At 33.4% G+C, this 23,007-nt stretch overlaps 2 protein-coding genes across 2 annotated transcripts; one reads left to right on the top strand and one right to left on the bottom strand.

The window, feature by feature from the left end:
- Positions 1–1,590: 1,590 nt before the first annotated feature.
- On the top strand, positions 1,591–7,327 carry LOC107871278 (stress response protein NST1). Its single transcript, XM_016718157.2, has 2 exons — positions 1,591–2,165; positions 6,785–7,327. The coding sequence occupies exons 1-2, from the start codon at positions 1,746–1,748 to the stop codon at positions 6,953–6,955; spliced, it is 591 nt and encodes a 196-aa protein (XP_016573643.1). The 5' UTR covers positions 1,591–1,745; the 3' UTR covers positions 6,956–7,327.
- Positions 7,328–11,894: 4,567 nt separating this feature from the next.
- On the bottom strand, positions 11,895–17,152 carry LOC107871279 (alkaline ceramidase). The gene is made up of 3 exons (XM_016718159.2): positions 16,975–17,152; positions 13,989–14,262; positions 11,895–12,683 (listed from the first exon to the last, which is right to left on the bottom strand). Exons 2-3 carry the CDS (start codon positions 14,240–14,242, stop codon positions 12,170–12,172), a joined length of 768 nt encoding a protein of 255 aa, XP_016573645.1. The 5' UTR covers positions 14,243–14,262; positions 16,975–17,152; the 3' UTR covers positions 11,895–12,169.
- Positions 17,153–23,007: the final 5,855 nt, after the last annotated feature.

Here is a 23,007-nt window from a genome sequence, read left to right as displayed (position 1 = left end):
CCTACCTAGCGGTATTTCAGTTGAGGTTTGGCCTAAATCACACCCAGGCCCCGAGCCCACCCCAAAAATCATTGGCTATAGCACACCAATTTGTCTCAAAAATACCTCGTTAATGCCGTTTCGCTCGTTTGACCACCCAAACCGCCCTGCTGACCATATTGGACCACAATAGGCCACTCCCCAAACTGCCTGGGGCAGCGCGATTGATTTTTTGCCCAAATCATGCTCAGGCCCTCGGTCCACCCCAAAATCGTGGGCTTTGCACATAGATTTGGCCCGAAAATGCCCCATTCATGTTGTTTCACCCGTTTGACAACCTAAATTGCCCCGCTGACCATAATGGACCACACTAGGCCACTCCCCAGCCTGCATGGGGCAGCCCGATTGATTTTTGGCCTAAATCATGCTCGGTCCCCAGGCCCACCCCAAAAACCGTAGGCTATTGTACACCAATTTGGCCTAAATCATGCTCGGTCCCCAGGGTTGAAAGAAAGTGGCTTTTAAAAAGTTCTTTAAAAGTGCTTATGAAAGTGCTGAAACTTATTTTAAAAATAAACAGTTCCTATTTTCTCATTTCGCATTGCCCTTATTTCTCGTATTTCGTATTTCTCTGAGTTCTATTTTATTATTTCTTATTCCTTATTTTTGTTATGTCATCCATCCCCTTGTTTGCTATTCTTTTTCTTAAGCCGGGATCTATCGGAAACAACCTCTCTACTTCTTTGGAGATAGCGGTATAGACTGCATACATCTTACCCTCCCCAAACCCCACTTTATGGGAATACATTGGGTTTGTTGTTGTTGTTGTTGTTGTTGTGTGTGTGTGTATATATATATATATATATAGTTTTATAGTTTCACGAATGACTATTAAATTTGTGCGCTAAAAAATCTTTTTTTGTTAGAAAAGTTTAAATCATCAAGCAAAATATATATGTTACTAATCATTTTAATTACATTAATAGATAAATAGTTGGTCACAAATGATATTATTTGTTTGATAAAATGACTCCTAATTGAAAAATATATTACTCTTTTGATTGAGTAATGACTATATCACTATTAAAACATTATCGAATATGAATGTTGCGTCATCAAATATAGGTGGATTGTTCACTGATCGTTCATGAAGTTGTATATCTTCAGTGCTGTTCTCCAGGTTAGTGAGTTATTTATTTTTTAGAGAAATTCATCTATTGTACAATAATAATTATCTAAATTTAAAAAAATATATTAAAGAAGGAGAATAATACATAAAAATTATATTTTATAAATTAGAAGTTTCATACAAAAGAGGTAATTTTGAAATAAGAGAGAATTATGAAGGACAAAAGTATCTTTCACTTGATCAACCTATGGCTTTTAGTTATTAAAGTTATTAACTTTTAAAGAGTTAAATTTAACTTTTTTTTAAGCAATTTTTAAAATTAACAATCACTTTCAAAAAGTAAAAAAGCCATTTTGTCCAATTTTTTTTTTTTCAAGATATTTCATCAGTCGTGAAACTAATCTTTCGTTCCTTCAATCAAAAAGTAAAAAAATCATTTTGTCCAATTTCTTTTTTTTTTTCAAAATATTCCATCAGTCGTGAGACTAATCTTTCGTTCCTTCAACCAGTACATTTTACGGTATGAAAACATGTTTGCTTCATTGGCCGTTTTGATCAACTTTTACACATATTCAAACACACTTTGTATTTCATAACAACTTAAAATATTTTCAATTGCATTACTCAACATAAAAAAATGTCACTTTCCCGGCAGCTCCTCCGTAAAACCCCGACGGCCCAAACCCTAAATGCCCCTTTCCGATCAATCTCCACCGGCGGTGCCGTCGTAAAAGGCCACCACAACAACCACCAGAACAACCACGAATTCCTCCCACCTAACGACTACCTAAATTCATGGACCACACCAAAGAATCCTAAGGAAGCAGAAGCGAAACTGGCTCGATTACGACGCGAATATGCGAAGAAAGTGAAGGAGGTAAGGAAAGAGTATATAGAAGAAATGGAGGTTATGAGGATTGAGAAAATAAGGAAAGATGAAGCGAAAAAGGAAGCGCAAAGGATTGCTAATGAAGAAAGGAAAGTTGCGAAAGCTGCTGAGAAGAAAGCAAAAGCGAAGGAAAGAGAAGCTGCTGAAGAAGAGTTTCGTAAAACCTTGGTATGTGATTCAAAATTTTAATTTTTTTAAGAGTGAAAGGGTAAAAAATTCATGTAAAGTATTCCGGTAAAATAGCTAAACTATCAGCTGTGCGAATTTCCTACCTGAAATGTTACTAATTTGTTGAGTATTCCGGATTTTCAAGTTTCATACATGAACTATCTTGTGTGCGGATTTCCTACTTGAACTATCATGTGTGCGAATTTCCTGTTTGAACGATCAAGTATTCCGATTTTTCGAGTTTCATTCATGAACTATACTATCATTTGTGTGTGAATTTCCAATTTGAGCTATCATGTGTTTGCATTTTCTATTGAACTACTCCCTAACACCTAAAGTATTTAGTTTTTTGGAGTTTCATATTTGAACTATCATGTGTGCGAATTTCCTTCTTGTACTATCATGTGTGTGCGCGACAGGGGCGGCTCAAGCACTTCGATGACCTAAGGCAAAAATTGAGCGGAGGCCTTAATTTTTTTTTAAAAAATAAATATATATTTTCTTATAAAGTCTATATTTTAGATATTTTGAGATGCAAAGTTGTTAATATATTTTTATAATTGTTTTCTTCTAATAATTTTTTTGTTAATACAACGAATGCATTTAATCTTTCTTGAGACATAGTACTTTAATGTTTAAATACATCAAATTTCTAATAATTCTTTATTTTTATATAAGAAGTTTATTTTTTCTACGAACAGTACTTAATCATTTTTTTTATAAAAAACCTATAATTTATTATTGTGAAAAAAAAAAGAGGCCCCTCAAATTTGGGGGCCTAAAGCGGTTGCCTATTTTTTAACTATGTACAGTCGGCCCTGGTGTGCGAATGTCCTACTTGAACAGTCGTGTGCGAATGTCCTGCCTGAACTATCATGAGCCTTGGAGTAACCGGTAAAGTTGCTACCATGTGACCAGGAGGTCACGGGTTCAAGCCTTGGAAACAGCCTCTGGCAAAAATGCAAGGTAAAGTTGTGTACAATACACTCTTGTGGTGGGGCCCTTCCCCGGACCCTGCGCATAGCGGGAGCTTTAGTGCACTGGGCTGCCCTTTTTTTTTAAGCTATCATGTGTGCGAATTTCCTACTTAAACTATCCCTAACACCTAAATATTCGTGTTTTTTGAGTTTTCGAGTTCCATATATGACCTGTCAGTTGTACGAATTTCTTACCTGAAACTATTAAGTGTGTAAATTTTCTACTTGAACTATCCTTAATTCCTAAAGTATTCCGTTTTCTAGAGTTTCATTTTTGAAATATCATGTGTGCTAATTTTCTTCTTAAACTATCACCAACTATTTATTAAAAACTTTAATTTTTTTTGGTCTCGGTTTTCGTACTTACGAAGTTTGGATCTCTTTTACTTGTCATGTTTAGCGTTACAAGAATTAATTTGACTAATTTTGGAGATAAATTGAGTTAGATTAATTCAATGTTTTAAATTTAAATTTTAGATAGGAGGTTGTGGAGGTCGCGGATTAGGGTAAACAGTTAGTAGGTAGTTGAACATTGTTTTAGTATGAAATTATTCTTGTCGTCTTTAGTTTGGTGGTGGCAGTCTAGAGCACAGTGTTTGTCTTAGTATTAGTCTATTCATGTAGTCTTTGACTTGTGATGTCTGATATCATCTGTTGTTTATTATGTCTCAGACTCCTTGCATATACTTTTTGACTTTGAGTTGTAGTATAGTATTAGTTGTTGTGATTTTTACTGCTCGGAGTAGCTATTGGGTGATGGTAGTGCTTCTTAAGAGATGATAACTTCCATCATCAGGGAGATTCTATGCAAGTACTGCAAGTTCCAATCAGTTGGTTTAGGACGAGTGTAAATAGTTTAACATTTGCTGTCTGTCATGCAATTGTTGGATGCTGGCAGTTTAGGGCTTCCTTTTACTTGAAATCGTGTTACTGAGAAGTGTCGTAAGATACTTCCTTTGAGGTTTAAGTCTTGAAACGGATCCCATTGCTTGATAAGGATTTGGATCTTGCGGCTGATAAATACTGATTAGCATGTCAATTAATGCATTGCAGGCTTCTAATTCTAGGTAATCCCATGTTTTGATCTCTGAAGGTCTTCAAGTAAGTTCTTTTTCATAAATATAACTAGAAATAAGAGTTCCGGCTATGCATTTAAAGAAATAGAGTTGCAGAAAATATAGTACATCAAGGATTAGAAGGAGATCTATAGTTATACCTGAGAATTCCATAATTGTATGTAGACAAAGATCTCAGATAACTTATTACACATGGGCTTTGTCGCTTAAAGCAAGGAAGCGATGCGAAGTGAGAGACTATCACTTCAGAGAAGTGTCTGCTTCAAATACTGACATGTTTCAGTTCTTTGAATCTCAACTTTTTAGGAAATAATATCAGCACAATTGTATGTTGGATGCTGAAATTAGATATTTTAATTACAATTTGATTGTTATAATACTAAATTCATACGTATTTGATATTTCGCTTTTCCATGAACTTGGCGCTTCACTTCAAAAAAGCATGTGTTTCACTTCAAGTTTTTGCTTCTAAATTCATGGGCAGTGTTAATTTTTTGTGCTTATTCTTTTAAAGACGCTGGTTTTTTAAAATATTTGCTATTACTTGATAACATATGAACTCTGAGGCATGGTATCTTTTTCTTTGAGCTGTTGGGGTGTAAAGCAGAGTTCTTTCAGTCTGAAGGGCCTCTAGATTTTTTTTGAGAAATTTTTAAGCCAACCCCTTGTGGTTTATCATCCATAAGCTTAACTTGTGGGACAAAGAATTTTGAATGCAAAGTTGGCAGTCAACTTCTGTGCCTAGCTATTTATAAGACCCCCTAACTATCTTGACTTTTACTTGTTCTATACATTAGTAAATGATTAAATTTCTGGGTTCCTGCAAATTTTTTCGTCATGAAAATTGTGGAGCTATATCAGGACTGAGATACTTCAGACTATCAATAGGAAAACACATGGAAACAATCAAAGAACACTGGAGATGAATGTCAAAAGATGCTAAAGCATAAGCAGAGTGATAGTGGAGTTCGCCAATAGCTTCTTGTTATTGAAGTCTTGCTACATTGTTCTTATTAATCACATGACTTGGAGATGCTTTTGGCTTGCGGTCTCTATAGACATTGCAACTGAATTAGTTGAATACAACTTACAAATGAAAATGAATTAGTTGAATAGAAGCATGCTGCAACGAATCACTCAAGACTCTAAACCATTAAGGATGATAAATGTTGAAGTGCACCCGTAGCTTCTGTTTAATGAATTTTTCCCAACCAGACCTTTTCTAATAGACAGCTTGCAATCCTGCAACTGCAGAGACACAGTTGCTGAACTGAAACATATAGAAATGCAGTCTAGAGAATGCTAGGACTGTCAGTATACTGCTTGACAAAATTCACCCATATGCTCTTTTTTACTAACTCAGCATACCGGCTCTTTTTGAGATTATCAAGAACTCATATAATCCAGCTATCTCTCTCTAGAATTTATTATTTGGTTGGAAACTGATCTAGTAATGTGCGGGTCATCTGGCTTCCCTTTTACTGTATTTTACCTTGAACTAAGTGCATGAGAATAGATTTGGTTGCCCATTGATATATGAGGTCGATTATCTTCTTCTTTTTACAACTTAAAGATGAGTTTGAATAGAGTGAATCATCATAATATGTATTTCATTATGGCAAGGCATATTTTGCATCATTGGTTAGACCTTGACCATCTTCCTTGAACTTAAATTGCATGTTCAATTTCCGTTTCATATCCATTTTGAATCAGTGTCCTTTTCTTTTTTGCCTGATATTGAAAGTTGTAAACCATGTTATAAATACACAAGTATTGACATGTGAACCTTTTTTTAACTTTTTAATACTGATTTTCCTTAATTTAAATCCAAACCAATTAAATGTTACTTTGGCTCTCATGTAACTGTACAAGTTTCTCATCTTAATAGCCACTCAAACATTTGATGGTTAGCAAGGGCCCCTTTTTCCCTCTAGCAGGTGTTTTGTCAAATGCTTAATATAATCTTTCGATGCATGGATGTTTATGTATAACCTCTAACTCACATACTCGTTATAGTGATTCCTTGGTACTCAACACTGTCAAAATTTATGTGTTACTCTTTTTTCTTCAAGTTTCTCCAAAAGAATTTAGCTTCCTATGAGACTATTTCTCGCCATACACATTTTATGGATTTTTTTAGACCACAATTTCCTGGAGTCTTTCTTAAATAGGGATGAGGGAGTATAACATGTCACATTGTGAGCTATATTTGTTGTAATAAGCGCCAACTCAACGAGACAGATCCCTGCATGATGAGGCACATGCCCTGCACTCTTGTATACTAAAACACTATCAAGCAAGGCAAAGTGCTCAGGGATCTGCGTCTTGTTTAATGGCTTTAACGCTTCTCGAACGAGCCTTTACCAACATTGTTAGGAATCTTTTTCTCCTCACTTTCTTGAAGCCGATATGTACATTTCAATTAGCAGCTTCAATTTGTAAAGTAGGTGTACGAGTCTATTATTGCATAGACTACATCTAAAGTTGCATATAGCTTTGTTTGCAAATATTCTCTATAAGTTATAAATAACTTATCCCGCGTGTGTTTTAATTTTTATGTTTGCAGCTTAAAGAAAGACAGGAAAAGCTTGAATACTGGAGGATGAGGGAAAAGAACTTCGCGGAGAAGAAGAAAGAGAAAAACAATCTTCTTCGAAGGCAAAGTTCAATGTGGATTGATGAAAAAGACTTGGAGCAGAAGTCAGCTGAAGCTATTGCTGTCGGTGTTCAACTTTGAATTGTCTTCTTTCTCAAACAATTTTGGTTGAAATGTTGTGTTATTTGGTAGAACTCTTTTGAATAAATTCGAAAATGTGTAACTTGCTACTTGGATAGGATTTCTCACCCTTCCCACTGGGAACATTTGAAGAAATTGACTATGTTCTTGGATAGCCAAATTTGGCAGAAAATTCTGTAAAACAGACTTTGGATCAAATTCCCCCACATTTGTGGTATCTTATGAACTCAGAATTTAGCCGAGGGTCTCTCGGAAACATCCATATCCATGAGGTAGTGGTAAAGTATGTGTACCCAAATGTAGACTTCACTTGTGTATGAAATTGAATGTTGATTGAAATCTTTAAGATTAACAGGCCGTGTGTTGCTTTTACAGAATGAGGCTCCATTTGTTTTTTTTTTAAGATTCAGACTTCTGAATTTGAATGCACGCCTGAATGATTAAGATGTTGTCTTTAGATCTGAAAACTGAATGATTAAGATTGTTTGTTTTTCAATACCTGAATGTACAAAAAGAATTATTTGTATATATAATAAAATAAAAAATATAATTCAAATAAAAAACTAATTATATATCAGAAAAGTATGTAATTTAATACCACAAAATTATTATTTGATTGAAAAAAAATATTTATGTTTATTAGTGATAGTGGAGATGGTTTATAGTGGTGGTTGCAGTGACAATGATTGATGTTAGTAATTAGTAATGTTAGTGGTGATAGTTGTGATGGTGACGGTTATAGTGGTGGTTGTGGTTGTGATGTGACGTTGCTTGATGTTAGTAATTAGAGGTGTTGATTGTGATGGATGAAAAATGAATGAATGATGGTTGACGATGTGTTGGTGCTAGTTGGAGATATAGTTAGTTGTGATGGTAGAGATGATTGTTATTAGAGATAAATTGTAGCGATAATAGTGATGGTAGAGGTGGCGTTACTAGTGACAATGGCGGTGGCCGCCAAAGAATGTGTGGAGGTTGTGATGTATTAGTGGTAGTTAGCGGTGGTGCTAGTTGTGATAGATGAGTTGGTCGATACTAGGGATTGACCGATAGTGGTTGATGATGGTGGTGCTGTTGACGATTGTGGTGGCGTTAAATATAATTAGAATAGTAGAGGTAGTAGGTGTGGTAGCGGTTGACAATAGTGGTTGGTAGCGATATTTGTTGTTGATGGTGGAGGTGGTTGGTCGTGGTGGGTGGTGGTTGACAATGATGGTGGTGGCAGAGGTGGTGACTGGTGATTATGAATAGAATGACGGTGAATACTCTCAAACACCAGAATACCTCTTCAGACATATTAAGAGCTAAAATCTTAATAAAAAATAAATGCACTTAACGATCTGAAGTCGAAACCATTCAGATTCAGATCTTCATTAAGTGCAAACAAATGAGCTCTGAGTATACTTCAGTTTGATGAGGACATCCATGGTTTTTATTGAAACAGTCTGCCATTATCAAAAAGTGAGAGTTTTATCTGTCAAATATTTAACAAAATGTGTATTAAATTTGACGAAAACTATAAAAATGAATTAGTGGGAGCTCACCTTTAGAGGTTCAATTTTGTGTTGAGTGCTTACTTTTGACAAACTTAAATATATGTAAGGAACTTGGGTGGGGTATCAAGTATATATATTAAGTGATTAATCACTTTCTAAACGCAGGATTAGATCCTAAAGAACAATCACTTCCTCGTGAATTTATCTTGAATCAAGAACTTTTGACTCGATTGGCAACAATGTTATCCATCTTGAATTGGTCAAAATATACGAAATTTCTTACTTTCTATGGAAGATGTGATCCTGTGATTGGGTTTATGCTATCGATAAAGAAGACGCATAAGCATCGCCATCTCAATCCAATCCATCTTCACTAGCCTCCCCACGACGCTCCCATGTGTTAAGGGGTACAATCCATCATCTCATCTTCGATGACCCTTGACTTCAACTAATTCAATTTTAGTATTCTCAAGATTAATTTTCTGGTACAGTTGCTACCATGTAATCAAGAGGTCACAGGTTCAAGCCGTGAAAATAATCCCTTACAAAAATCCTATACAATATAACACTGCGTATAATAAACTCTTGTGGTCCAATTCTTCCCCAAACCCCACGCATAGTGAGGATTTCAGTGCCAGGCTACCCTTACATTCTAACCAAAGACAAGACTGCAACATCAGCAGTAACAATTTGTAACACCCCGTATTCAAGTACGTGTATTGGCGTATTCAAGTACGTGTATTGGTCTTATTTATATGGAATTAATTTTTTTATTTTATTTATACCGAAATTTGCCCGTCGATGGTTCCATGCGAAGATTATTGAATAAGATTTTCAACGATACAAAGATTTCCAAAAACAGATAGATTTCGAATATAATCAAGCACATTCGAAACTATAAAACGGTGGCCGGGATATTTGGAAATAGTAAATGTGCAGGAAAATTTCCTGCACACAAACTACTGAGGCCAGCCGAATTTTTGGGTCAACTTCGAACGATCATAACTCCCCTAATATAATGAACTGGGAGAGCTGCGACCTATGAAAAAAAAGATCTTTGAGTCTTCTTTCCAATGCAATTGGTTTCATCCAAATCCAACGTCTGAGTAAGGAGTTATACTCGTTTTACTTCAGCCTATCAAAACAGATTTTTAGGGTCAACTTCAAATGACCATAACTCCTTGTACAGGACAAACTGGGTGGCCTACTTTATATGAAATGAAATCCCTTTGAATTATCCTTCCAACGATACCAATTTCACCCAAATTCGATATCGGAGTAAAGAGTTATGATCGATCTAATTTAACTTATCAAAACAGTCCATCAAAGGACAGATTTGACAGTATTTAAATTTTAAAGGCATTTTGGTCATTTCCTATTATATTATGGATGGGAATATGTGTATATATACATGTATATGAGTTCAAAAACTCATTTTCATCATCAATCATTGAGAAAGAACAAACCCTAGCTAAATTTGACCTTTAAATTACTTTTGATTCAACCGTAGAAATTCCAAAGTAATCCGATAACTGCGTTTGTCATCTCGAGAGCTTCAAACAACACCTATTATTTGTGCAAACAGGATTGCATAATCAAGAGGTGAATTCTAAGGTATGAATATTGTTTGTCTTGTTCTTTTCCATATGTATATGTGTGATAGAGGATTACATGTATTGGTTGTTATTGAAAGGTGATGGAAATAGGGTTATGGACTATTTTGCATGGTTTGGTTGTATTGAATTGTGGAAGGTGGATATGGTAATTGAGTTATGGAAGGTGGATATGGTGATATACTATTGAATTGATGATTATTTATGTCTATGGCTCAATTTGATTTAATGGATTGGTTGGAAGGATAAATGAATCCAAACTTGATATTGGAGGATGTTGTATGAATATGCATGGCATGTGAATGTAATTGGAGTATAAGAGGGTTAAAGTGACACCCTTTATGGTGTAATTAAGGCTTACTACTCAACCACTAGTTTGGTGAATTCAAATAATTGAATTGTGACGTTTGGTTGTTAATACTAGATTGCTATATATGTTCATTGTAGATAAGTAATCCGAAAATACGGGAAGTCCATTTGGGACTAGTATTGAAGGTTGACAGTTAGGTATGTAAAGCATACTCTATACCATATCTTTGGCATGAAAGTGAACAATTGTTCTATTAAGAAAGTTTCCAAAGTTATTCAATAACATGTGATCCATAATGGTTTTGTCTGATATCCTACGTTACCAATGAACTTGTTTCCACCCTACAAGATGTCAAGACATTCCAATACTTACTTGTCTTCCAAATCTTACATGTTTATTGCACTAATGAATGTCAGAAGGTATCAGGTTACTCAAACAAGATCCATGTGCTATTAATGACTCCAAAACGTTTCATTGATATACCAATAAGTTCCTACTTCATTGTTATGGCATTGATGACTCCAAAACACTTCATTGATGTGCCAATGAGTTCTTACTTCATTGTTATTGCATTGATAGTCTATTTATATGTCTCTTATTGATGTATCATTGTTTCAAAGTATAAAAAATGCGGTGGCGACCAAAATAACAATCTCAAAGATTAATTGAACTAAGTGATGAAAGTTCTCTCTTATCAAGTGATATCCCAGGGGCATAAGCCTATCATGGGTCGTCTCAGTTGATATATACTGGAGGCAGCCTAATGGTCACAGTACAGTAATGATTACAAAGATGATAAGAATGAAGGTAAAGTGATTAAATAAATACAATGTACAGGTTGTCACAAGTTCTAGTAAGTGTGGTCCACTCCTATTACTATTTATTCACTTGTTTCTGATTTCTATTGAGCTCCTATATCATATGTGATTATCTACAGCTTTATATACTCAGTACATATTTCGTACTGGCGTCCCCCATGGGGGACCTGCATTTCGTGCTGCAGGCACAGGTACCTCAGCTCATACACCGCACAAGTAGGAGCCAGGATATCCAGCTGCTTTTGGTGAGCTCCAATTTGCTTCGGGGCTTTCCGTGTCATATCCAGTCACTTTTGGTATTGTATAGAAGTTAATTATATAGCGGGGTATGTCCCGACCTTAGTTAAACTCTGTGTATTGTCTAGAGGCTTTGTAGACCTAATGTACAGTCAAGGTGGTGTTTTGTTAATAGACGTGATGGCTCCAACGGCCAAGTATTGTATATACATATATATATGTGTGCTCGAGCTTATACAGGTGATTATTTCCTTTTATATGCGACATGATACTGTCCGAATTTCGGGTTGTCATAGAGGTATGCATGGGAAGTATAAGGTTATGAGTTGGTTCTCCCAAGCCTCCTCGGTTACGGGTGCCAGTCCGCCCCAATAGGATTTGAGGCGTGACACAATTACAGATTTCTTTCAACTGTACAGACGTTGCTACACCATACAAAAACTACATTTGCAGGCACTTGCATGATAGCAGAATAAACCATGTTATAACAGTTCCTAAAATGCAAAAGCATTAGGAAAAGGACTATTAGTTAGTCATGTCAGCCTTCTATAATAGTAGTATAAATATATGCTACACCACTAATTCTACAGTAAGATAATTTGGTCACTACCCCAAAACCAATCAAACTAATTCAAACTTTCATTTACATATCTGCAAAATGGAGATTAAAAAAAAAAGAAAAAAATCAGGAATACTGGCACTTGTTCCTTGGTGGCATTCATCGCCGCTAATAACTTGTGCTACTGAGCTTTTGGTTTATGGATCTTTACGTATGGGAAAAATCCGAGCAAGTGTTTGATTTTTGGATTCCATTCTCTTTGCTGAGCACGGCAGTACATCAAGAACGCATTTGCAAAGTACGCATTAAAGCCCATAAGGACATGCCATAATGCATGACCTTGTGGATTGAAGTACCAGAGTGAAATGTGCTTGCAGAATAGACGATCACATAACCAGCCGAAGGCTGCAACTAATAATGTGGCCACATATAACTTCGCAAGCTGCTTTGCGGATCTATCTTCTGTATGAATATAATACTTATACGTGCGAGGAACACATAGAAGGCACAATATCGCATAATGTAGCATGAAACCAATACCAAAGCGAATCTGCGAATGCAGAATGGCAAATACTGCACCATAAAGGAACAAAAATATGGGCATGGTAGTCTTGTAATGCCAATCCGGTGAATAAATGATGTAAATATAGAGAAGCATTTCCCATACCATCGGTGTCTCATCACCTTGCTGTTGCCTATAATTTAAAGCATTGATCATAATGTATAAGAATAACCATCAAATTGAAGCACATATCAGCAAGTATTATCCAACAATCGAGATATATGACAATAATATTCCATCCATTCCGTATGTACAAAGAAAAGTATAGTTTTATCTCACAAGAAACTTCAATATTGGGCGTACAACATTCACACAACAAGCAAGCGAGATACTAAAGAAAGTCAACTGGTTTCTAGTTCATAGTTAGCTTTGTCCTGTTCGATTGTAGGCATCCGTTTACGCAAAATATTTGATATCCAATAGAGCTACACGGTTCCAGTTTGAAATGTTAGCAACTTGGAGGTTAGTCAAATAGGAACTTATAGAGGAAAAGTTGTAGAGACTATTCCAATTTATGTTACATAATTTGTATCGACACCGAATTCAAAAAAAAGAAATGAAAGACTTTCGAAACTTTTCATCTAAAACATGTCACATCTGCTTGGCTATAGAACTTTTCAAAATTCGGTGGCCCGTAACATTTGAGTGGTTATAAAAGCTTCTCACTACATGTAAAATGGGAAGCGTAAAGTTAATGGTTTCCAAATTTAGAATTGCGTCACCCTTTTTGGAATGGACTAATAAGATAACGTGCTACATAAACAGGAACCGAAGAAGTAATATTTCAAGGCTAAAGCATTAAATAATAACTAAATGTTACCAAACTGGTGCTACATGCCGTCTGAAAGAGGTCAAGCAAGGAAAAATAACACCATATAGTTCCTAAAGAAAAATATAAATCTTCAAAGCGAGGCTAAGGTTAAGGATAGGTCGGGATCTTTTAGACTTTACCTCATGGTTTGAAGAGAAAAGAAAGAGGACTGACCAAAAATAATCAGAATCAAATACATGTATTATATACAGATATGAATTCTTTCCGAGACGAGATGCAACAACAGAAGAAAAGAAAAGCTCGTCCTATTGATCTACTATAGAGTTCGATTATCATAAAGGACAATAAATGATCTTCTGCCGAGGTTAAAACAATAACTAGGTAGTATCAGCTGCCCAAAAGTACTAAGTCAAGGTCCTCTTACCAAGCTTTAGGCTTTCAATAATCTTGGCATTCTAATAGTTTCTTCGGAAGTTCAATGTAATGAATGAGACAATTATATTCTCACGCATAGAGCAAATTATAGATACTCATGTTAATAATCTATAGTTATAGGTACTCATGTCAATAGTCTGGATTACCTTCTCCATACTCCGGCAGTGTCGGTAATAAATAGCAATAAACAATCTTATAGATAAAAAAGGGGAAAAGGGAGCAAGTGCTTACATCTCCCGCAATGAGGCATGGTATATCATGCTCCCTATGGCAAGTATTATATTTGACATATGAAGGACGCTGAACCTCTTCTCAAACCGTTGTCTGAGGGCGTTCATAAGACCAATCAAAGCCAAAATAATGCATGGGACATTTGATATGGTATTAAAGAACTCTGCAATATATGACGAACGGACATAATTTAGTTCACACCACTCTTTGGTAGATGTTACAGGACCCCAAAAGCCTGAAATGCCATCTGCCATTTTTCAAAATATATATGTACCTGAAATGGAGTAATCAGCTAGCCATCATATTCAATTGCAATATTTCTTTGACAAAAATGCAATTCCAGTATTCCGTATAATTATAATAGTTAAAGCGCGTCTCATTAGTTAGTCATATCAAGAAATCAAATTCTCGCTGCCTCCCTACACGAGAAGGAAGAGAATCCACAATACCAAATATAGATACAGTTGGGCGCCTGTTATTGAGTTTTTGAACAACTAATTTGTGCACAAACAGTATTATAACGAATCACTTAATAAAATTACAGACCAAGAGATTATATTTGCTACGACAGATAATTGAACAACAAGGTTTTCTGGTCCTCTCTAGTAACATCAAGAACAAAGGTTTTTCCAATTTTTAGTTTTACAAAATTTTAATCAAAAGTCCATTCACCATGCTTAACCAATTCAGTACGTGATATGCACATAGCAGTCTAGTCTATGCCTATGAAGAATGTCTACTAAATTATGGAAGTGTCAGACACTTGCTCCTTTACTGTACAGTTGCAGAAGATCTCTGGAGTATTTTCTTCTCAAAATTTCGACTAGTCTCGATCATGCCTCACAGCATATCAAGGAAGCATATGAAGCTGGTGTTCATGGAAAGTTGATAAAGCCATCATGAAGTGGCTGCTAGTATTCTTTGATGTATCTAGAAAGAAAGAAGCCATAAATGTTCGCGATGGAATCTCAACTTCAAATCACTCTAAAAGCCAAATGTTTACTAGATCTGTTAAGCTAGCTCAACCAGGCCCCTGAATCTACTACTGATCAATTTTTGGATTGTATCAACTAGTTAAAAGGGCAGTCCGGTGCACTAAAGCTACTGCTACGCGCGGTGTCCGGGGAAGGGCCCCAACACAAGGGTGCATCGTAGTTATAGATTAATATTTTGTATATGTGCTGATTCAATCTCACTTTTGTAAATTTTGCTCTTTCATCTGCTTGATGCTATTAATGACATCTACTTACGTCATTAAGAAGAGCATGTGAAGGTTGCTTTAACAAAGGTGATCACAAATCCCACATCAACCCTGGAAATCAAACATAATATAAAACGGGCAGCCCAGTACACTAAAGCTCCCGCTATGTCCGGGGTACTGGGAAGGGTCAAACCACAAGGGTCTGTCGTAAGCACATAATATGTATCACTAACTTTATGCCTCGATGTTTTGTGGCAACACAAGCGCCATAGAACTATATGTTTCCTTCCGTCTCCATCTCGGCTAGCATCTTCCACTAACTCAAGTATATGTCTTTCATAGAAAATAGTCAAAATTGATACTCCCTAGTCACTCCAGTTCAATTTTTTCGTCTTACTTTCCTTTTTTAGTCCATTTCAAAAAGAACGTCTCTTTCCTTTTTTGGCAATTCTTTACTTCTTACTTTACACATGACAGCATGTTTAACATCACAAGATTAAAAGAAATTTTGGTACATTACTTATCTTTCATTTAAGACCACAAGATTGAAAAATTTTCTTTATTTTCTTAAACTCCGTGAAGGGCAACCTTGGAGTAGCTAGTGAAGGTCACCGGTTCAACAACAACAACAACAACAACATACACAATGTATTCCCACAAAGTGGTATGCAATCCATACCACTACCTTAGATGAATTAGAGAGGTTGCTTCCGACATACTGTCGGTTCATTATAAATAACAGTATATCAAACAGAGAACATAGAACCAAACAACAAAAATATGGTTAACACACCACTAACAGAAGGTTACCGGTTCTCTTACAGAGATGTTGTTTGGCCAAGCTTATTTTCTCCAAAAAGTACTTATTTTTTCCTCAAAAATGCTTATTTTTAAACAGTGAGATGTTTGATCAAGCTTTTGAAAGAAAATAAGTGTTTCTGAGGAGCAAAAAAAAGCAGCTTTTCATAAGCTAATAGAAGTAACTTGCACTTTTGAGAAATTTACTCTTAGAAATGATTTTAAAAATTTGGTCAAACACTAATTGCTGGTAAATTTTTTTTTTTCTAATTTATTGGTCAAATACAAACCGCTTCTCAGCAAAAGTACTTTTTGAAAAACACTTTTCAAAATAAGTCGATTTTAGAAGTTTGGCCAAACTGGCTATATGTACATGTACAATAGAGGTTCGGCCTTTCCATGGACCCCACACAAGTGCTTTAGTGCACTGCGTTACCCTTTTTCTCTATTTTCTTAAACTTCATGCCTAGAAGTTTAGCCAAACATGCTATATGTACAATAGAGATTCGGCCATTCCATGGACCCCGCACAAGTGCTTTAGTGCACTGCAGTATCCTTTTTTCTATTTTCTTAAACTTCGTACTCTCGAAGCTTGGTCAAACAGGCTATATGTACAATAGAGGTTCGGCCCTTCCCTGAACCCCACGCACTACACTTTTTTTCTCTATTTTCTTAAACTTCGTGCCAAGTCAAAATAAAACAAACAAAACGGAAGAATAAATAACAAAAATCACCTCATATAAACATAATTCCAAACTTATTACCAAAAGGAAAGATTAAAAAAAAAAAATCCTATTCTTACTTAAAGTTAAAACTTAGAAATAACCGCCGAAACAAAATAAGAAAACAGAATAGCACAAATAAGAGAATCCAATAACGTTACATAATCAAATGTGTATATATATAAGGTATGTATATCGATTTTTATATATATGCCTAATTTAGCAAATACATAAAAATACATGCAAATAAATTAACAAATTTTACCTTTTAAATCCACCTTGAACTTGCTTTAAATCTGTATAAATTTGAATTTATATTATATGATATACAAACAGTGATTTTTTTTTCTCTGCTAGGGTTAGGAAAAATGGATTTTCAAGTAAATGAAAGGAAAGGGAGATGCTAATATAATGGGGGAAAAGAATTTGGATTTGGACATTTTTGAAGTGCGTGAAATAAATATTATATTTATGGAAGATAACACTCGCTTCCTCCCAAATTACCCGTCCCAAATTTCTTATTTTAATTTCTCGTTTTACTTATTTTTTTTATTAATCAAAAAGAAATTAAAAAAAACTATTTATATTAATTACTTTTTCTTCAAATTAAAATATGTACTATAGTAAATTAACTATATTATTAATTATTTTTCTTAATCAATGTGTATCTCAATTTGGACGGATAATTTGGGATGAAAAAAGTATTTATTTTTATAATTATTTTTTCATGTTTGATTAACGAGAAGAAAATATTAGTATTACTAAAGCATTTAGATGTAATTTGGGCAAATAAACGTGAATTTTATTAATAGGTGTAAGTTGTAACAATATACTTACTTCCTGCGATCAAATAAAAAATAAAGAAAAGAAAAGAATGGAGAGAAGAGAGGAGACTTCTTTATTTCTCATAAGTAATTCTTATTTCTCTTTAGAAATCTCTTGATGGGTTGAATTACAGTGAATAAAACCCCATTTATTTATAGGGAAAAATTAACCCTGGAATTTGTAACTTTTTCATAAATAGACATACACAATATGGTAAAATAGGTATTTACTATATATCGTAAAGTAGACATTTACTATATATGGTATAGTTATAACACTCTCCTTGAATGTCTAATTGATAGATAATGTGTCCCGTTAAAACCTTACTAGAAAAAACCCAGTGGAGAAAAAAATCTAGTGAAGGAAAAGAGTACACATCTCTAGCAATACGCATATAGGCGGCCTCATTAAAAATCTTACAAGGAAAACTCAGTGGGACAAAACCTTGAAAGGGAAAAACAGTACAACGTGTATTTGCTCCCCCTAGTGAGAACATCCTTGAACTTTTGCATCCCGATCTTGTGTACCATCTTCTTGAAAATTGCAGTTGGAAGAGACTTGGTGAATAGATCAGCCACATTTTCACTTGAACGAATCTGTTGCACATTAATATCACCATTCTTTTAGAGCTCATGTGTATAGAAAAGTTTTGACGAAATGTGCTTCGTTCTATCTCCTTTTATGAATCCTCCTTTAAGTTGTGCTATGCATGCTGCATTATCTTTATATAAGATTGTGGGTATATTGTCACATTTCAAACAACATTTTTCTCAAATGAGATGAATCATGACTCAACCATACACATTCTCGGTTTGCTTCATGAATAACTATTATCTCAGCATGGTTTCATGAAGTGACTACAATAGATTGTTTTGTATGATCTCCAAGATATGACAGTACTCCACATATGAACACATAGCTTGTTTGAGTTTAGTCTCATTCCGATGTCTCCTAGTAGGAGAAGAATTATACCTTGCTAACAAATTAACCAAAAAAGATTGTGTCATGCCTTGTAGTATTTGTAAGATACATTAGTGCACCAATTGCACTAAGATATGGTACTTCATATATAACCAAGGAGTTCCTCGTTCTTTTCTTGAGGTCGGAATGAACCATTATTCAATTATGCATGTTTCTCATTTAAGCAAATATTATGTTGCTTTTGAAAACTCTCCAAGAGTTTCAATAATCTTCAAGCTATAAGCTTATACAATATAAGGATTATAAATAAGTTTCCTAAAAACTTTTATATGCTTCAAACATTTTGAATCCTTAAAAGTTTTCATGTAAATTTTTTCTGGTGATAATATTCAACATTTCATGAGTGACATCTGCAAGTGTTTGGATTGCAAATCAAATAAGTTTTATGCTTATCAAGATGCATCCTTTCATGTTACTTGATAAATATTTCTACGTCAGCATGCTTAAATAAACGTAGAATTCAGATCCTCATAATCTTTTATAATATTTCGCCAATATTGTATCAAAGATATCATTGATGATATATCATTTCGTATCGATTCACAGTATGACATAACATTTTGAGATCTCATCACTTCATTATTTTCAGGTACCTGAACCTCTTATAGGTTTCATGAAGTGTTATGTCGTAGGCTCTTCAAGAGCACATTGCCTTCTTATTATGATTATTTGCTCCTTATTTTTCAAGGATTATTTCATTTGTAACCGATTAGTCTATCATGTTTCATACATGAGTAGATTTTGTCATTTATGAACACAAAATCGGAGCACTTGCAACTTAAATATGAGATGCGTTCGGTATTCGACTTGAATTATTTTTAAATGAGGATTTGATGATAATTCTTAACATATTTCATAGCTGCTTATAATCTTTACATCCTCCATCTTTGTGCATCATGATATATTCATTAATCGTATACCGCATATCAAAACTATTAGATGGAATAATTGGTTCCTGACCTTGAACTAATTGAGAGAGAAGAAATAATCATAATTTATTGGTCTAATGCATACAAGTGTTATTGTATGCAACATATCATATTTTAGACCAACACATGAAGTTTTGTTCTCATCAGCAATGGTTTAGCTATTTATTGAAGGAATTCAATGCCTAACCATTTTCATTAAGATGAATTGTCTTGATTGCACAATCTGAAAGTTATGCTCTTAACTCTATTTATTGAGCAAACAACTTTATGAATGTCAAACTGCAGGTTGACAATAAATGTACATGTGATTATCTTATTGGTGCAGTTTTTTCAACATATCACATGAAAGGTGAATGGACCCTTATTCACCTTTTATACTTTTCAAATTTTAAGGGATCCAATCCCAAAATTAGTTGGTCCAACCAACTTATCATGAGAACAAGCAACATTAAAGTTCATGAAGAATTTTTTAATTTTTCAATATATGTTCAATACTAAGTATGCACATCTTTGGGATGTCGATTGTTCATGTCAATTTATGAACTTTTATTCTAGCAAACTCCAAGTTTACTTTAGTAAATTTCAGATTTACTATTACATGAATAAATTTCAGATTTACTACTTCAGAAGTAGATTTCAAAATAACCCTTTTCAATTATTTTGCCACTTTCGGAGGTGGATTGTGATTTCCTTACAGCCACAAGCACGTTTGAATTTATATACAGTCACATTTACCCCTAAGGTCTAGATCTGCATTTATAATAATCGAAATTCTCATTCTAGGAATGAAATATAATCATGCCTTAAGCGTATCAAATTATGATAGCCACCACAAAAGAAAGTTGAGGCATATATAATTTATCACTACCACATTCAATTCAAAGAATGGAGCATATATTTCATGGCTTTTCTTCAAATAAGTCATTATTTTGCCTTAGCCATCATAATATCATCAATATGGTGTGTTGAGATTCAAACTCAACATCTTATCCATATAAAAGCGTCTTAGGCATAAATCGATGGGACTTGAACCCAACATATTATCATCCCTTTGGATAATATTGTTCTTGAGAAATAAATTTAAAACATAAATGGTTCCAAATCAATTATTTTTTCTCAAATCCAACAATAATTATATTATTAGTAGCAGAAGACAGATAACATAATCTTATCTTGTTTGACAGAGTCTCGTGCTAATAACGTATTATGAAATACAAAACAAAGAAGAAGAAGAAGAAGAAGAAGAAGAAGAAGAAGAAAAATGGAGAATGGAGAGAAGAGAGGAGACTTCTTTATTTCTTATAAGAAATTCTTATTTCTCTTGAGAGATCTCTTGATGGGTTGAATTACAATGAATAAAACCCCCTTTATTTATAGGAAAAAACTAACCCTGAGATTTGTAACTTTTCCATAAATAGACATATACAATATGGTAAAGTAGGTATTCATTATATATGGTAAGATAGACATTCACTATATATGATATATTTATAACACTTCCATATTAGTTGGCTATCTTATTAAAAGTAAGGATGTTAAGTAGGCTGGGCCGGGTCAACTCGGACCGACCCGTGAGAGTTATCCGGGTTGTGGGTCTGTTCGGATTCAGGCCTGGTTAAACGAGCCAGGCCAATTTCGGGCCCAACAATAAAAAATTTCAAAACAACCCTAACACGGTCCACTTAATCCAACTCGGTCCAAACCACCTAAACCCGGTCAAAACCGATTAAAAATTCGATCAAAACCGGTGAAAAAATAAAAATAAAAACGATGTTTTCTTCATTATACACTATATATACCCGCCTATATACATTTTAATTACATTAAATAATAGATATACACTATATATATAGCATATACTACACTACTATTTTAAAAATATATACACATATTACATATACGCAATTACACATGTAATATATATGTACCATAGAAGATATATACACATATATACGTACCATTCAATATATACATACTACTTTAAGTAAAATATACTATAATATATATACTACAATATATACACACACACTATATATAGTTTTATACTAATTTGTAAAATATATACACATGAATACGTTAAATATATATGTCTATAGAAGATATATACACATATATACGTACCATTATATATACACATACTACTTTAAATAAAGTATACTACAATACATATACTACAATATGTACACACACACTATATATATAGTTATATACTAATTTATAAAACATATACACATGTATACGTTAAATATATAGTACTTTAGAAAATATTTACACATATAGACATACCATTCAATATATACATACTACTTTAAATAAAAAATACTACAATATATACACACACTATATATGTAGTTATATACTAATTTGTAAAACATATACACATGTATATGTTAAATATATACGTTTATAGAAGATATATACACATATATACGTACCATATAATATATACATACTACTTTAAATAAAATATACTACAATATATATACTACAATATGTACACACACACACACTATATATTTATATATATATATATATATATATATATATATATATATAGTTATATAGTTATATACTAATTTATAAAAGATATGCATATGTATACGTTAAATATATAGTACTTTAGAAAATATATACACATATATACATACCATTCAATATATACATACTACTTTAAATAAAATATACTACAATATATACACACATGATATATATATATATATATAGTTATATACTAATTTGTAAGACATATAAACATGTATACGTTAAATATATACGTCTATAGAAGATATATACACATGTATACGTACTATTCAGTAGATACATACTACTTTAAATAAAATATACTACAATATATATACTGCAATACACACACACACACACTATATATATAGTTATATACTAATTTATAAAACATATACACATGTATACGTTAAATATATACGTCTATAGAAGATATATACACATATATACGTACCATTTAATATATAAATACTACTTTAAATAAAATATACTACAATATATATACTACAATATATACACACACTATATATATAGTTATATACTAATTTATAAAATATATACACATGTATACGTTAAATATATAGTACTTTAGAAAATATATACACATATACTCATACCATTCAATATATACATACTACTTTAAATAAAATATACTACAATATATATACAACAATATACACACACACTATATATATAGTTATATACTAATTTGTAAAACACGTACACATGTATACGTTAAATATATACGTCTATAGAAGAAATATACATATATACACGTACCATTCAATATATACATACTACTTTAAATAAAATATACTACAGTATATATACTATAATATATATACACACACTATATATATATAGTTACAGACAAATTTATAAAACTTATACACATGTATACGTTAAATATATAGTACTTTAGAAAATATATACACATATATACACACCATTCAATATATACATACTACTTTAAATAAAATATACTACAATATATAGACTACAATACACACACACACACACACACACACTATATATATATATAT

The sequence above is a fragment of the Capsicum annuum genome, chromosome 5, assembly GCF_002878395.1.
Source record: "Capsicum annuum cultivar UCD-10X-F1 chromosome 5, UCD10Xv1.1, whole genome shotgun sequence".
Lineage (NCBI taxonomy): Eukaryota > Viridiplantae > Streptophyta > Magnoliopsida > Solanales > Solanaceae > Capsicum > Capsicum annuum.
This window is presented reverse-complemented; position numbering and strand designations above follow the sequence as displayed.